The 15,853-nt window shown below is 39.6% G+C and overlaps 1 protein-coding gene and 1 non-coding gene across 3 annotated transcripts; both read left to right on the plus strand.

The window, feature by feature from the left end:
• Window positions 1-3,911: 3,911 nt before the first annotated feature.
• Window positions 3,912-9,700, plus strand: Tmem167b (transmembrane protein 167B). 2 transcript variants are annotated; one of them, XM_026402777.2, is made up of 3 exons: window positions 3,912-4,047; window positions 6,079-6,277; window positions 7,118-9,700. In XM_026402777.2, exons 1-3 carry the CDS (start codon window positions 4,038-4,040, stop codon window positions 7,278-7,280), a joined length of 372 nt encoding a protein of 123 aa, XP_026258562.2. In that variant the 5' UTR covers window positions 3,912-4,037; the 3' UTR covers window positions 7,281-9,700. The 2 variants fall into 2 exon arrangements, with proteins under 2 accessions (XP_026258562.2, XP_026258561.2); XM_026402776.2 differs by having other exon boundaries at window positions 3,917-4,047; window positions 6,079-6,210; window positions 7,118-7,280.
• A 1,632-nt stretch (window positions 9,701-11,332) lies between these two features.
• Window positions 11,333-11,734, plus strand: LOC113192679 (small Cajal body-specific RNA 2). The gene has a single exon (XR_003302047.1).
• The last annotated feature ends 4,119 nt before the right edge of the window (window positions 11,735-15,853 follow it).

Below are 15,853 nucleotides of genomic sequence, written 5' to 3' on the forward strand. Positions count from 1 at the left end.
GAATAAAGTGACAGACAATGCAAATGAACTCACAGTATACCAATGGGACATGAAATAGACATTGAATGCTTTGAGAGCTTATGTTGGAGAAAGAGGATCCAAGAATGTCAAAGAAGTTTTCCCTGAGCAAGTAAGGTTTGAGTTGGGACTGAGCAATAGAGTATATTGTTCCCCACACGTACTTGTACTTTCCCTCTCCAGGCCTTGGATTACTGTTTCTTCCCCAGTGGAATATTTTTCTACCTATTGAGATGCAACATGCCTTTCAGGCTCAGCTAAAATGTCTGCTCCTTTATAAAGTCTAACCTGAGACTCCTGATTCAAAGTTTCTCCTTTATACTCCAAAAACACTTGGTTTTCATTTTTCTTTGACACTTCTTTTTTAAAAATTTTTTTTTGTTTATTTAGTTGTAGATGAACATAATACCTTTATTTTATTTATTTATTTTAATGTGGTACTGAGGATCAAACCTAGTGCCTCATACGGGCAAGGCAAGCCCTCTACTACTGAGCTACAGTTCCAGCCCTCTTTGACATTTCTTTCTACCACATATATATTTTTTGTTATTATTATACACAACTTATCTTTTTCTACTAAATCTTAAACTCTGTTTAACAGTAGACTCTGTTTCTCATTCACTTTAGCAAATTCCTTAGATCTAAAAGTCCTGGAACAAATATTTGCCGCATAAATTAAGGCCTGCTAGACATCCCTTTTCAATTATGTTGTAATTCAAATGAAGCTATTGTTGGTGAGCTGTGCCTTTGCAATTGAACTTATTCTTTGGTTAAACCAGAATGCCATAGTCATAGTACCCAAGACTGATTATTGTTCACTACAATGACCGCAAAAACTCTAACAAACAGGCCACTGTTCTTTGACAGGCATTTGGCAACAACTGTCAGTTCTCCAGTGCAGGCTGAAATGAACTGAGGAAGAGCTGTCTGAATGGAGAGCCCCTCAGCCCTGTGGGGCTCTGTTTATTTCTTGCAGTTGGGCTGCTAGAGCCAGTGACCCAGGCTTTGGCCTGATGTGAGACATGCCTTCAGGGGATGGATGGCATTGAGGCTATGGGGTTTTCCAGGGTGACAGAAACATTAATGCTTAGAACAAAATCATCCAGACCAGTTAACAGTGGAAAGCATTGAAATTTGAGGCAGTGGGATAACAACAGAAAGAGAACTTTGAAGTTACACAGATTCGGGTTTGGTCATAACTAGTTACATGATTTCACCCATGTGCCTTTTTTGAACCTCTCATTTTTCTTTAAAGAATATTCTGCAAATATTTTAAAATAATGAAGATAATATATGTATACTATTAAAATTTGTTTATTCGTATTATCTTACCTAATTTATTTTGTTCTGAGAGCAGGGACTTATTTTTTTCTCTCTGCAAATCTAGCAAGCACCCAGCACATAGCAGACATGAGTAAAAAATTTTAAACAAATTAACAACAGCAATAATAGTTAACATTTATGGAGCAATACTTCATGCTAGAAATTGTTTTCAGGGGCTGAGGATGTGGCTCAACTGGTAGCGCGCTCGCCTGGAGTGCGTGCGGCCCGGGTTCCATCCTCAGCACCACATACCAACAAAGATGTTGTGTCCGCCGAGAACTAAAAAAATAAATATTAAAAATAAAATTCTCTCCTCTCTATCTTTAAAAAAAAATTGTTTTCATTTAATCCTCCAACAATCCTAGAAAGAAGCTACCATTATAACCCAATTTTACAAAGGAAAAAAAGTGAACATATTTTTAATTTTTAAAAACTAATGTATTTATTAAATTTTTTTAAATGCTGAGGATAAAACATAGGTGCTCTAGCACTGAACTGCATCCCCAACTCAATTGAACATATTTTTAAAACTGTCCAGTTTTTATTTCTTGTCTGGTAGGATATTCAAATTATGAACTCCCTATAAAGGTGACAGTTGAAGCCATGGAGCCGAACTGGTCACCACAATTAATGATGAAAAGGAAAAAAAAAAAAAGAACAGAACAATCAATTAGAAGGTCAGTGAGGATAGTGCAGTTTCAGAGTAATCAAGAAAGAATTTTTTGAGTTGAAGATGAACTTTATGATTCAGTCTAGATTAGTGAATGTGAATACGTTTAGGAGCTGGTTAGAATGATTTGGGATCTTTATCCAGTTGTGGTACAAAAACTAACTTCAGTTGCTAGTGATGATTCTAGTGCTGCTACTGTTTTAGACAAAAGTTGAAAGTTTTAAAGGCCTAGACAATATGGATTTCTGTTTTGGTTCAGTTTTGAGTGTTCCAGAACAGTTCTTTTGGGAAGGGGGTTTGTGTGTATGTACATGCCTATTTAATCTGAGTGGCTGTCTGGCCAGTCTTAAGTTTCTGTATATTTTCCATTTTTGTTGTTTCTGTGTATTTTCCATCCCCACCACATCCCCACTTCTGTTTTCTCAAGGATTCTATCCTGACTCAAGACTTTTTTGGCTTGCTTCTCTACTTCATCTTCTAGAAGGCCACTGTAGTGACTTTTTTCTTCTATATAACCAAGAAGGCTGTAGCCAGCAGATGGCACTGAAGCAGAGAGGGGCAGAATTCCTTTAGTTCCAGACAAACATTGTGGATCTTTAACCTTATAATTTCAGCTCTAGTATGGTACTTCTAACTGGATCCTAATAAAGTGGGCCAAGTTGTGCACAATCAAAAATTTTGATTTGTATAGTAGAATCTGTAATTTTGTCTCTTTACCCTACTTCCATCATTAGATGATGATGTCTTTCATCATGTTGTCAAAGTGTCTTCAGAGGAAAGCTGTCCGAATGTCCCCAATTTATGGTTACAGTGGCTGAGGTGTATTTTTAAATACAGGAAATAATTGAGACTCTCCTAATAGTTTAAGAAAAAGAAAATTCATTCACAAACATTAATCTGAATGTTTCCAACATGGCAGACCTTTAAGATCTGAAATATGTTATTTTTGCTACAAAGTTCTTTGGTTCATTCCGAAGAATCAGATGCAACTCGACTAGATTTGCATCAGGAATCAGAAAGAGCCAGGCAATAAGGGCAGTTCCAGAGGCAGAGGGGCTGCTTCCCCAGCTCCTCCCCCCAAACCAAAGGCTTTACATATCTATTACTAAACCAGCTTACTAGTGCAGAGCATAGAAACAGAGAAAAATCATATTCCCAAACATGTCCAACACCCAGATACTGGGGATATTTTCATTCAGCTTTTATGGTAAAATATTAGTGACCTTGCTATAGCATACATTTCATGTGCGATTTTTATTGACCCACTTGGTTCTCCTCCAGTGTCTTCTCTTGAAGTTGTACCTGATTTTATTACAAGTTTTCATCTTCTTTGGGGGAATTGGACGATTTGGTTTTGTTTCTTAGTTAGAAAGCTCTTGATCCTGAAAGTCTTGTGAGGAGATAGGCAGCGAACAGAGTCAACCTCATAAACCTAGATGGTGGAGAAAAGGAGAGAAAACGGAACTGTTTCTTAAGCACTGGTGTTGGAGCTCTCTTAAGTGGAAGAACCAGAGGACTGAAACCTTTCTGTTGCAGGTGGGATGCAACAATAAAGGTTGCTTTACAAATACACGAAGAGCAGCCGCCAAGGCACATAACCCCCAGCATTTACTTTCTCAAACACATCGCCGCAGTCCAGCCAAGTTTCGTCCCAACACTAACTCCCCAGTCAGCCTGAAGCGGCTCAGTTACCTTGACCACAAAGGAAGCCTCGCGGGCCCCGCCCCCTCCCGCCCCCCCTCCCCCCTCCCTCCCCCCCTCCCGCCCCCCCCCAACATGCTCTCCTTACCCACGTGAGCGCGCAAGCGCGCAAGCACCACCTATGCAGATCCTCTAACTCGACGATTGGCTAGCAAGTCCTGATTGCGTTCGGTGCTCGCCTCTCGGTCCTTGCGCTTGCGTATTACGGCTTCTGCCTGTCGCCTCGGCCCGGATCGGGAAGTGACAAGCGGGAGTCGGGTTTCCCCGCCTTCGCCGCTACCACCGCTGAACCCGGACCCCTTACCCAGGCCCGAGCCTAGCCGCCATGACTAACGGTGAGGGTCGGTGCCCCGAGCGGAGGGTGGTAGTAAAGGACGCGGGGGAAGCTGGCGGGCGGGGCCGGGACTGACGTGGCCGTTCTCCCCGCCCCCTCCCAGCCCTTCCCCTCTCCGCTTCTCGAAGCCCTTAACTCCTTTCTCGTGTACTTCTCTGCAGGTTCCTTCTTCCTGTGCTCATTTAGGTCTCTCAGTCCCTCTCCTGTCCACACCTCGAGCCTCAGGTCTCTACCCCTCTTTTCCTTTCCAAGAAGTTCGTTTTGGCCCGGAGGAGGGCAGTCTCCGTAGAACTAGTGTTCTTTAACCCCAGGGAGGAGAGAATCCTCCTTCCCAGCCCCCTACTTTCTCATACTTTGGAACTGTAGGCTGGTTAAGAGGATCAAGAAATCACCGAGGATATCAAACCTCACACTTTGGCGGGTCGGGGGAGGTGAACGTAGACCCTCCCCAAAGTTCTTTTTAAAAATGCCGGAAAACCTTCTCTTGTTTAATTCTAAAGTCCTAACTGGCTCATCACATCTGGAAACTCTGGCTAGTGTTGCAAAGGATAGATTTAGACACTACCTTTTCTAAATGATATAATTGTCACCCTGATCTAATTTTCTCGGTTCCTTCAAACACTTTATAGACATGATTTCTGAAATCCAGGAAAAGGCAGGGAGCAGGACTTCTATGGTCTTTACAATCAGCCTTTCAGAAAAGGAAAAGAAAGTGTATTTTAGGCAGAATAACTTGAAGGGCACAGGAAAGCATTTCTCAAAAGTACCTTGTCCATAGGCGTGGCATTGAAGACTATTATTTCACCTCCTTGTGAAATTTTGGCAGCGTCTGCAAATATTTATGGGAGGAAAAGTAGCTCATGAAGGTATCATTCTTCCTAAAAACTGTGTGTGTATAATTTGCTGGACCTAGCTATGAGAGTGTTTTACTGGAGGAGGAGAGACACATAGTGTGGTCCAAAACTGGCAGACATTAGATATACACAATATCAGTTTGGAGCTTCCCGGATAGTCAGAGGTCTCAGGACATTACCCAGAGGAAGAAATAATCCGAACCTGGAAATAAGAGAGCATTCTGGCACATAGTAGTTGCTAAATAATTTGTGTGTGTGTCTGTGTCCCACTTGTGTAGTCCAGTATTATTATTACTTGCAGTAAGGTAATTCATTGTGCTCACCAGTACAATTTGAATATACATATGTAAAATACAGAACTGAGAGCTTAAAGTTTTTTGCTATGTCAAATGATCAGTTTTTTAAAATACAAGAATGTGTTGTGATGGGGCCGGGGATATGGCTCAAGGGGTAGCGCAATCGCCTGGCATACGCAGGGCACTGGGTTCGATCCTCAGCACCACATACAAATAAAATAAAGATGTTGTGTCCTCTGAAAAAAACTAACTAAATAAATAAACAAATATTAAAAAAATGTGTTGTTATTCTGGCAGAAATTTGGTTTGTGAGTAGAGTATCATGCATGAAGTGTAAGCTAATTATAGGAATATGGTATTCACATGAATTCTAACTCTGAAAACTTCCGTGAAGCTTTATTCTTTGCCTCAACATTATATTCTTCACTAACAGATGTAGATCTGACAGACTTGGCTAACCATCTAGTTCTCCTTTATTACATGAGTGGTTTAAAACAAGAACATGTTTAATTCTCTGTGTTCAGGCTCCAAGGATTCTTATGCTTCTCTCAGCCCATTGCCAACACTGGAAGGCTGATTCCACATAAATCTATACACCCTACTCAGGATTCTAGTTTGGGAAAGGTGAGGGGAGGAGGCAGTGAAACTGTTGTAAAGGGGATGTCTACAAGCAATTTTGGTGAGCAGTAAGGTAACATTGTAAGTCTCAGGACCTTGGCTCCCTCTTGTCAAGTGTTGGCACTGCCATTTGAAACTGTTATCTTGATATTATATAACACTCTGTCCTCCTTAGCTGGGACTCACACTCAGCCCTTTCTCAGCTGGTATTACCTGTTTCAAGTTGGATCAGCACTGAAAGTTTCTTTTTTTTGTTTATTACAGTGTACTCCTTGGATGGGATTCTGGTGTTTGGTTTGCTCTTTGTTTGCACCTGTGCCTACTTCAAGAAAGTACCTCGTCTTAAAACCTGGCTGCTATCAGAGAAGAAGGGAGTTTGGGGTGTGTTTTACAAAGGTAAGGTCATGTCTGGACAAAAGGAGGAGATGGCCATCTCTGGACAGTGTGGTGTTACGAATGGGGTGTTGTGAGCTGAGATTATATTTGATTCCACTTTTAGAAAAAAATCTTGAGATGGAGTCTGAGTAAATTTAGAAAACATTCTTATTTTTCACTAATGGAATCTATGAACTGAGATGGAGTCTGGTAAAATTAAGTAATCATTTTACAAAGTTGAAAAAAGAGGTAGCCCAGAACAGTGATGCACACCTGTAATTCCAGCAATTTGGGAGGCAGAGGCAGGAGGATCTCAAGTTCAAGGGCAGCCTCAGCAAGTTAGCAAGGCCCTAAGCAACTCTTGCTGCCTCAAAAGAAAAAAAAAAGGTGGGTGGGGCTGGGGATGTAGCTCAGTTGTTTAGTGCCCCTGGATTCAATCCCCAGTACCAAAAGCAAAGAAAAAAAGAGATGAATTGTGAATTTGCTATTATTTAGACGATAAGTGTTTATTTTAGCATCCAGGAAAGTTCAGTATTCTCTGTGGAGTAAAAGCGTACAAATTAAGCTATTTTTTGACTGGGCTGGAGGGGAGGAATATTTTCCCACTGAAACCTTTCCTGATTTTCTGGAAACAATACAGTGTAAGTTTTGATTTAACTAATGAAGATGTATTTTTACTTTTTATTTTGGGTATCTTCAATTGGAATCCTACCTACCTAAATCTTTTTTCAAAATAAGGTAAAAAATAGAAATAATATATTCATCTAGAACCTAGAGCATAAATGTAGCATTTAAAAACATTCCCAGGTTCTTGAAATTCTTAATAGATCTCTTTGTTTATAACTAGAAATTTTAGAATGTCACCTGGAATGTTAGGATTGTTGTGAAGGGCTGGGAGTGATTTCTTCTTTCTGTTTTTGCCTGCTAGCTGCTGTGATTGGAACCAGGCTGCATGCTGCTGTGGCAATCGCTTGCATCGTAATGGCCTTTTATGTCTTGTTTGTAAAATGAATTACAAAATACCCAACTCATCAACTGCCAACCAAGGGGACGGGGGTGAAGAACCTGTTGGAGGCCTGGACCCAGTGTAGGAGAGTTCAGCCAAAAACATCAATGTCCCCGAGATGACATCACAGCATCTGCCCCTGCCATATGTGAGGAAAACTACTTGTGGTCACGGATGTTATTTATGCTTTAGGGGACTCCAGAAAGCCAACTTCCTTTGATCTGTGTGTAAATTGGCTCTCAGCAGTGAACATATAATGTCCAGTTTAATTATACCCATCAATGATAAGATTACATACCTCCTGCTTTTTAAAAACCTGTCACCTGGGCTGGGGTTGAGCTCAGTGGTACAGAATTTGCTTAGCATGTGTGAGGCCCTGGATTCAATTCTCAGCACTGCAAAAAAACAAAAATAACACCAACATGTCACCTATTTTGTTCTTCAACCCCTCATCAGGATCTTTTCAAACTGAGGCTTATAGGGAAGGACATAGGCTGTGTTCAGACCTCTTGAAAGGAGATAATTTTCAAGACTTGACTTTTTTTTTAACTGTTTAATATGGTTTTGGCAAATTGGGGAGGGAGGGTACCAGGTGGGAAAAAGAAGTTATGAAAGGCCAGGAAATTGCTTGGTTTTAGAAAATTGTCTTTTATATACTTATTTGGGAACATGAGAGAGAGGCATGGCTCTCATTGCAAAAAGAGAATAGATGAAGCAGCTTGGTGTGTGCTGAGAGCTTGAGTTTTGCCAAGAGAATCTGAGCTCATATAAAAATCCAGGAATTAACCATCTGTGATGAGACTAAAGAGCAGTGATTAAGACAAGAAAACACTTCCTGTTCACCTGTATCCCCAAAAGAAGACTTTACTCAATCATATGGTATATGAAAAATGAATCAGCTGTTGCTATTTCCTAAGGTTTTTTTATATTTTCTAACTTAGTGCTAAATACTGTTACTCAGTTTTAAATGCTACCACTAGGGGAAAAAGAAACTGTTGAAGAAATAATTGTTTAATATATTTGCAGTTAGAGGAAAAGATATAAATTAGCATATTAATTCTTATACTAGTGAATTTATCTAGTATAAGAATTTATTGTGATATTATATGGAAGTTTTCTCATGTTATAAAAGATTTATACTTAGTCTTTGTGTTAGGCAATTTTTAGTTGACTACCTGTTTTCTTGGCCAACTGCATTTTCTTTATATCACAGTCTTTTTCATTGTTTCTGGAAATTATTTACTGGGGAAACATGAGAAATTCAAATGAGAATTTGCTGATATTCGTTGGCATGTTTGGACAGTTCATAGACTCCATTAGTGAAATAAGAATGTTTTCTAAAGTAAAGGAGAATAGAACTTTACAATCCAGAGAAAAGAGCTTTTTCATTGACTATGGCAATTCCTGAGCAAATCTTTTCAGATGACAACATTTTCAGGAAAGACTTTTCTGCTCCCTCCTCATATATGCAGAATCAGCTGTTGAATTTGTGAAGCTAAAAACTTCTGTATATGAAAAAAAGTCTAAAACTAAATTATAGTAAGCAAGCATAGATAAAGATCTTCCAGTTGAATTGTCTATTACAGCAAAACTTTACTGTGGACAAAGTTAGTTGTGGATATCTCCTGTGTGGCAATAAATTAAATTGTCTTTTGTCTGTTTTCTATAAAAGATTAAAAGCTGCTAGGAAGTTTAGGTTCTACTATATGCAGTTTCATGCTTTGAGGGATCCTACAAGCACAAACATCATCAAGTAAACACTACATGTCTAATCATCTCAAAGTTGTGGCTGTTATCTCTTCAGGGATTGGTCCACAGGGTAAATTTCAGTTATTCATGTTTCCAATTGTCATTTCTGGAATTTTTCATATGAGAAAGGAATAGAAAAGAAAAGTTACATCTTATGGTGTGAATTTGGAATCTGTTGGTCATAGGGAATGTGTCCCTGGGAACAGGTTCAGCATGTTTTGCACTTGTTATTTGGTAGCTTTAATGACTTGTTTTCTAATAGGGCTAATGTCTCTAAGTTTGGTGCTTAGAGCTGCTTCATATTTTAAACTAGTTCCATTCCACATTGTAGTTCAACCAATTTTTATAACTGCCTGGGTGGGTCATCTTGGCCTAGACTCTTTGAGTGGTGATACTTTGAGATTTTTCATTCCAGAATGTACCAAAAAGTGTACAAGGTAAAGATAATTTACAGCAAGAAACAAATACACAGCCTATTTCATTTCTTGATTTCATATAAACAGAAAAACAGAAACTTTAACTCATTACTTTGGTTGATATGTCAAACATTTTTGGCTAAAAATTATAAAAAAAAAAATTGTTCCTCTGGGGAAGTCTTAGGGGTGGGGGCGTGAGGAGAGCAATATTGCCTCAAATTCAACTTGATATCACCATAAACCCTGTGTACCAGGGTAGAATGAAGTCAGCTCCTTTTTATAATTGAAATACAGTTTTTTATTCATCAATATCTGCACAAATCCTTGAAAATAAAATTTCTTTCCCTACAATATTTGTCCATTTTATTTGACACGTGATGAATTTGTTGAACTTTTTTTTCAGTACTTCCCTTGGATTCTGGTGATAGCTCACCTATTTAGTTCACATTAGTGAATGTCTTCATTCCTGTTATCCACTTGTGAGGGTCATTGAATGTATGATAGAGTTGAGAATATATGATAGCCTAGCTTTCTCCTTTCAGGGGAGATGAGGTTTCATAAAACTTAGGTATATTGAATAAGGTAGAAAGCACTCACCCAATACATTTAACCTACCTCTGCTACTAAAATGTAAGTATTATCTCCCATAATCAATGAAGTAATTTATTCAAATGAAGTTTATCAGGTAAACCAGCCAGGCACCTAAAAAAATCTTTCAGCCAACAGAATCTTGTCTCATACAACAGATATTCCCCTACTCCTATTTGTTTATTCTAAGTGCCTGGCACATATACAGATTATGACTTCAGAAATTATTTCTATTAATCTCTAAAATTATTTTGCTTTATCTTCTCCCTACACTCTAATTTCATTGAAAAAGAAGGGAAGAGGAACTGAGATGTTGAAAGTTGTGATCTCTACTGTGAGAGGTGCCAGTTCTACTTACATAATCACTATTCATTTTTTCTTTTTGGTGGTATTGGGCTGCTATTTTTCACTATACTTGTGGACTTTGAAAGTTAGACATGTTTTAATGGATGTGAATGTAAATGACTGCCACACCATCAAGTTCTGAGCAGCCAGAGGGCTCTGTGAGGCAAGGGATATGCCTTCCTATCTTTACCCATTTCACAGATACCCTGACCACCTAGTTTTTGGATTTAAATATTCCTCGGGTGCTCCAGATGTGGCTCAAGCGGTAGCATGCTCACCTTGCATTCGGGGGCAGGGGCCGCTGGGTTTGATCCTCAACACCACAAAAATAAAGTTATTATGTTCACCTAAAACTAAAAAATAAATATTAAAAAAAATATTCCTGGGGCTGGGAGTGAGTGTGGCTTAGTGGTAGAACATGCCTAGCATGGGTGATGACCTGGTTTTGGTCCCCATTACTCAAAATATGTATCAAGAAAAACAAATCTAGGGCTGTGGTTGTGGCCCAGTACTGGGTTCGATTCTCAGAACCACATAAAAATAAGTAAAATAAAGATATTGTGTCCATCAACCACTAAAAATATTTTTTTAAATGAAAACTCCATTCCTCACCTTTTCTGTGGTGAAATGATGCTTGCCTTTTCCCTTAGAAGAACTCTTGGAGCAGCTGATGCTCTTCTTGGTGGTGACCATCGGTCACTCTGTCCGTGCAAAGTAAACCATTCACCTAAAAATCTGACATTGGATCATCTTATACTCAACATTTTAAAATTGAAGACAAAAATAAAGTCGAAATAAAAGAAAACTATAGATATGCATATGAAGGTTTATATGAATTAATATAAAGATCAAAAGACAACCACCATTCAGTATTAACTCAGTCTCCTCTCCCTAAGGCCTCCAAGCCACACGAGGGCAGCAGGACGTGTCCTGGACAAGATTGTGCTAGGGAGTCACCCGCCTATGGTGGGTGGCTTCTCCCAGAATCCTTCGCTGCGGGGGCGCCGGAGGGTTTAAAAGAGGGTGCGGACTTCCGCTGCCTCACGGGAGGGAGAGCGGCCTGGGTTGAGGCGAATGTGTGTTGTGTGGAAGGTGCGTGTGGGCCCAGTGAGCGAGTGGACGCTCGAGTGTGTGTGCGTGGAGCGTGCAAGGCGAGTGCGTGTGCCCCACCTGCGCCCCTCCCCCCGCCTACACCTTGATCTTATTTGATCGGGTCGTGACCCCAGCCCCGCCGGGCCGCCCCGAAATGAAAAGCTCTCCTCCTGCGAAGCCCCCTCCTCTGGGCGCTGTGCAGTGAGGCCCTTTGGGCGGCGGCAGCGCCGCGGTCCCTGAGGTCCCGGAGCTGGTCCTATGGGCCCGGTGCTCAGAAGTGATGAATTGATCAGATAGACGAGGCCGGGCCTGTCCCGGGCCAGTGATTATCGAGGCGATTCTGATCTGAGCCCAGGCCACAGTCACCGGCTACCGAGCTTCAGGACGTTGGAGCAAGCACGTTACCGATCTGTGGCTGGGGCGGAGAGTGAATGGGCCGAGAGCGGTTTCCCTGCCTCGGAGCTGGAAGGTGACCGAGGCCTTCCCTTTTTCCTTTTAGGATAGGGGTGTCTCTCTCTCTCCTCTCTCTCTCCTCTCTCTCTCCTCTCTCCCTCCTCTCTCTCCCTCCTCTCTCTCCCTCCTCTCTCTCCCTCCTCTCTCTCCCTCCTCTCTCTCCCTCCTCTCTCTCCCTCCTCTCTCTCTCTCCTCTCTCTCTCTCCTCTCTCTCTCTCCTCTCTCTCCTTTTTTTTAAATATCTTTATTTCATTTTTGTGTGATGCTGAGGATTGAACCCAGTGCCTCACGCATACTAGGCGAGCGCACTACCACTGAGCCACAAACCCAGCCCCCCAATAGGCTTCTCTTTTGACTGTGGTACCCACGCTGGTGCCCCCAGAGCTAAAGGCACCCTACAGTCTCTGCCGCTAAGGCGGAAAAAGAAGTTTGTCTTACATAGGTACACATTAAACTTACAGGAATACACATTCCAGGGATTTGTCCAGAATTTAACGAATTAGAATAGAAATCTAGGAATTTAAAACTTTATTTTTTTTTTCCACCAGGGATTGAACTCCGGAACACTCAACCACTGAGCCCATCCCAGCCCTATTTTGTGTTTTATTTAGAGACAGGGTCTCACTGAGTTACTCAGCGCCTCGCTGTTACCGAGGCTGGCTGTGAACTCCTGCTTCAGTCTCCTGAGCTGCTGAGATTACCACTGCGCCCTGCAATTTTTAAAAATTGACATGGAAAAATTGTACATATTTATGAAGTACCATGTAATGTAATGTTTCAATGCACGCATACATTATATAATATACACTTTAGGTAAATATTTCTGTCTGGAAAAAGTATCTTTATGATGAAGACATTCAACATTTGTGTTTCTTCTCTCTCTCTCTCTCTGGCATTGAATCCAGACTTAACCACCGAGCTACATCCCTAGCCTGCTTTTTTTTTTAAGACAGTCTAAATTGCTTAATGTCTGGCTAAGTTTCTGAGACTGGCCTTGGGATTCCCCAACTGTACTCACCAGCATATACAAACCACATTTTATTCCCACTATGAAAGCAACTTTTTTTTTTTTTTTTTTTTTTTTTTTTTAATGTGAACGAGATGCTGTGTATTTGCCTTTCTGTGCCTGGCTTATTTCACTGAATGTAATGTCTTTCAATTCCATCTGTGATGTTGCAAGTGACAGGTTTTCACTCTTTATGGCTGTACAGTATTCCATATTTGTATATCACATTTTCTTTATCCATTCATCCATTAGTGGACATCAGTTGATGGAATTTCTTGCCCTTATGAATAATGCAGCAGCAAACATGGGAGCGAAGATGTTTCTTTAACATACTGGTTTTATTTCCTTTGGATGTATACCTATTAGTGGGATTGCTGAATCATATGGTAGTTCTATTTTTAATTTTTTGAGTAATCCTCCTTACTGTTTTCAATAATGGCCATACTAATTTACATTTCTACCATCAGTGTTCCCTTTTCTCCACATCCTCACCAGCACTTGTTATCTTAGTCTTTTTGATAATTGCCATTTTAACTGGAATGAGATGATATTTCATTGTGGTTTTAATTTGCATTTATCTGATGATTTTGAACTTATTAATACCTGTTGGATTGTCTTTTGATAATTATCTATTTAAGTGTATTGTGCATTTTTTATTTTTTGTTTTTTTGAGTTCCTTACATATTCTGTATATGAATGTCTCTATAGCTTGCAAATATTTTCTCCCATTCTGTAGGTTGTTTTCCTTCACTATGTTGGTTGTTTCTTCTCTGCAGAAGCTTTTCAGTTTGACATAATCCCATTTTGTTTGTCTTTTTGCTTTGTTTCCTGTGTTTTGGGGGTCTTATTTAAAAAAATCCTTGTCCAAACTGGCTGCAGTGGCACATGCCTGTAATCCCAGTGACTTGGAGACTGAGGCATCAGGATCAGAAGTTCAAGGATAGCCTCAGCAACTTAGACCTGTCTCAAGAAGGACTGAGATGTAGCTCTGTAGTACAGTATCCTGGGTTCAATCATCAGTACCCGCTCCCGCAAAATAATCCTTGTTTATTCCAATATCCTGAAACAATTACCTGTTTTCTTCAAGTAATTTCATGTCTTCCATTTAAATCTTTAATCCATCTTGAGTTGATGTGTGTGTGTGATGAAAGGGACCCAATTTCTTTCTGTGTGTGTATATCCAGTTTTCTAACACCACTTGAGACTGTCCTTTCCCTAAAGCATTTTCTTAGCATCTTTGTCAAAGGTCAGTTGGTTGTAGTGTGTGAGTTTACTTCTAGGTTCTCTGTTCTGTTCCATTGGTCTTTTTTTTTTTTTTTTTTTTTAATGCCAATACCATTGCTGTTTTGATTACTGCAGCTTCACAGTGTATTTTAAAGTCAGGTAGTGAAATGTCTCCCACTTTGTTCTTTTTGCACAATGTTGCTTTGGCTATTTGGTTGGGTTTTTTGCTGTTGTTGGTGATGGTAGGTTTTGTTATTCTATAAAAAATTTAGGATTTTTTTAGTTCCATGAAGGATGTCAGTGTTATTTTGGTAAGGGTTGCAGTGAATTTGTAGATTGCATTGGGCAGTATGAACATTTTAACAATATTGATTCTTCCAATTCAAGAACACAGGATGTCAACAATTTTTTTTTTCTTATTTTCGAGATTTTTCACCTCATGGGTTAAAATTTATCCCTTGGTTTTAGTTTTGTTTTTGTGGTACTGGGGATTGAACCAAGGGCCTCAGGCGTGCCAAGCAAATCCTATATCATTGAACCACATCCCAAGCCTCTTGTTTTTTAGTTACTGTAAATGGAATTGCTTTCTTGATTGTTTTTGGATTATTCACTATTGGCATGGAAACACCACTAATTTATGTATTTTGATTTTGAATTCTACAACTTTATTAAACTTGTTTATTAATTCTAGTAGTTTTTTGGTGGAGTATTTGGGGTTTTCTACACATAGCATTGTGTTGTGTTCATACAATGACTTATTATATATGGACTTTATTATGCTGAGGTATTTTCCTTCCACACCTGGTCAGAGGTTTTATCAGGAAGGGATGTTGAATTTTGTCACATGCTTTTTTCTGTATTTATTGAGATGATCACATGATTTTTATCCTTCATTCTGTTGACATAGTGTATCATGTTTATTGATTTATATGTAGTGAATAAACTTTTTAATGTGCTATTGGATTCTACTTGCTAGTATTTTTAAAATATTTATTTCTTATTTGTACACAATACCTTTGTTTATTTTTATGTGGTGCTGAGGATCGAACCCAGGGCCTCGCATGTGCTAGGCGAGCACTCTAACGCTGAGCTACAACTCCAGCCCCAGCCACAACCCCAGCCCCTATTTGCTAGTATTTTGTTGAAGATTTTTACATGTATGCTCATCAGGGATATTGGTCTATAGCTTTGTTTGTTGTGTCCTTGTCTGATTTTGTAAAACAAGTTTGGAAGAATTCATTCCTTTTTAGTTTTTTGGAATAATTTAAGAATAATTTTTAAAAAAGGATTAGTATTCTTTAAATGCTTGGTAGGGATCTATATTTTATCTATCTATCTATCTATCTATCTATCTATCTATCTATCTATTTATCTATCTAGTTATTTATTTATGGTACTGGGGATTGAGCCCAGAGTGCTTAACCACTGAGTCACATCCCTATCCCATTTTAAAATATTGTATTTAGAGACAGTATCTCACTGATTTGTTGAGGCTGGCTTTGAACTCAGGATCCTCTTGCCTCAGCCTCCCAAGCAGCTGTGCTGGGTGGGTTCAATCTATTTATTTTTATAGTCCATAGGCTTTTATTAATTTATTTTTACATTTATTATGTCCAGGAATTCATAGGGAATAGGTTCCAGCAGTTCATGCTCCTTTTGTTCTCACAAAATGTGCTTCTCTAGATGGAGCAGGCTGGTGCTGCAGCTGAATCCAGTTACCTTTCTCTTTGGATTCCTTCTTTTTCTGATCATTTTCCTTCACGTTTCAGGAAGCTGTCTCAGCTC

This window comes from Urocitellus parryii, chromosome 11 (assembly GCF_045843805.1).
Source record: "Urocitellus parryii isolate mUroPar1 chromosome 11, mUroPar1.hap1, whole genome shotgun sequence".
NCBI classification, from domain to species: Eukaryota; Metazoa; Chordata; class Mammalia; order Rodentia; family Sciuridae; genus Urocitellus; species Urocitellus parryii.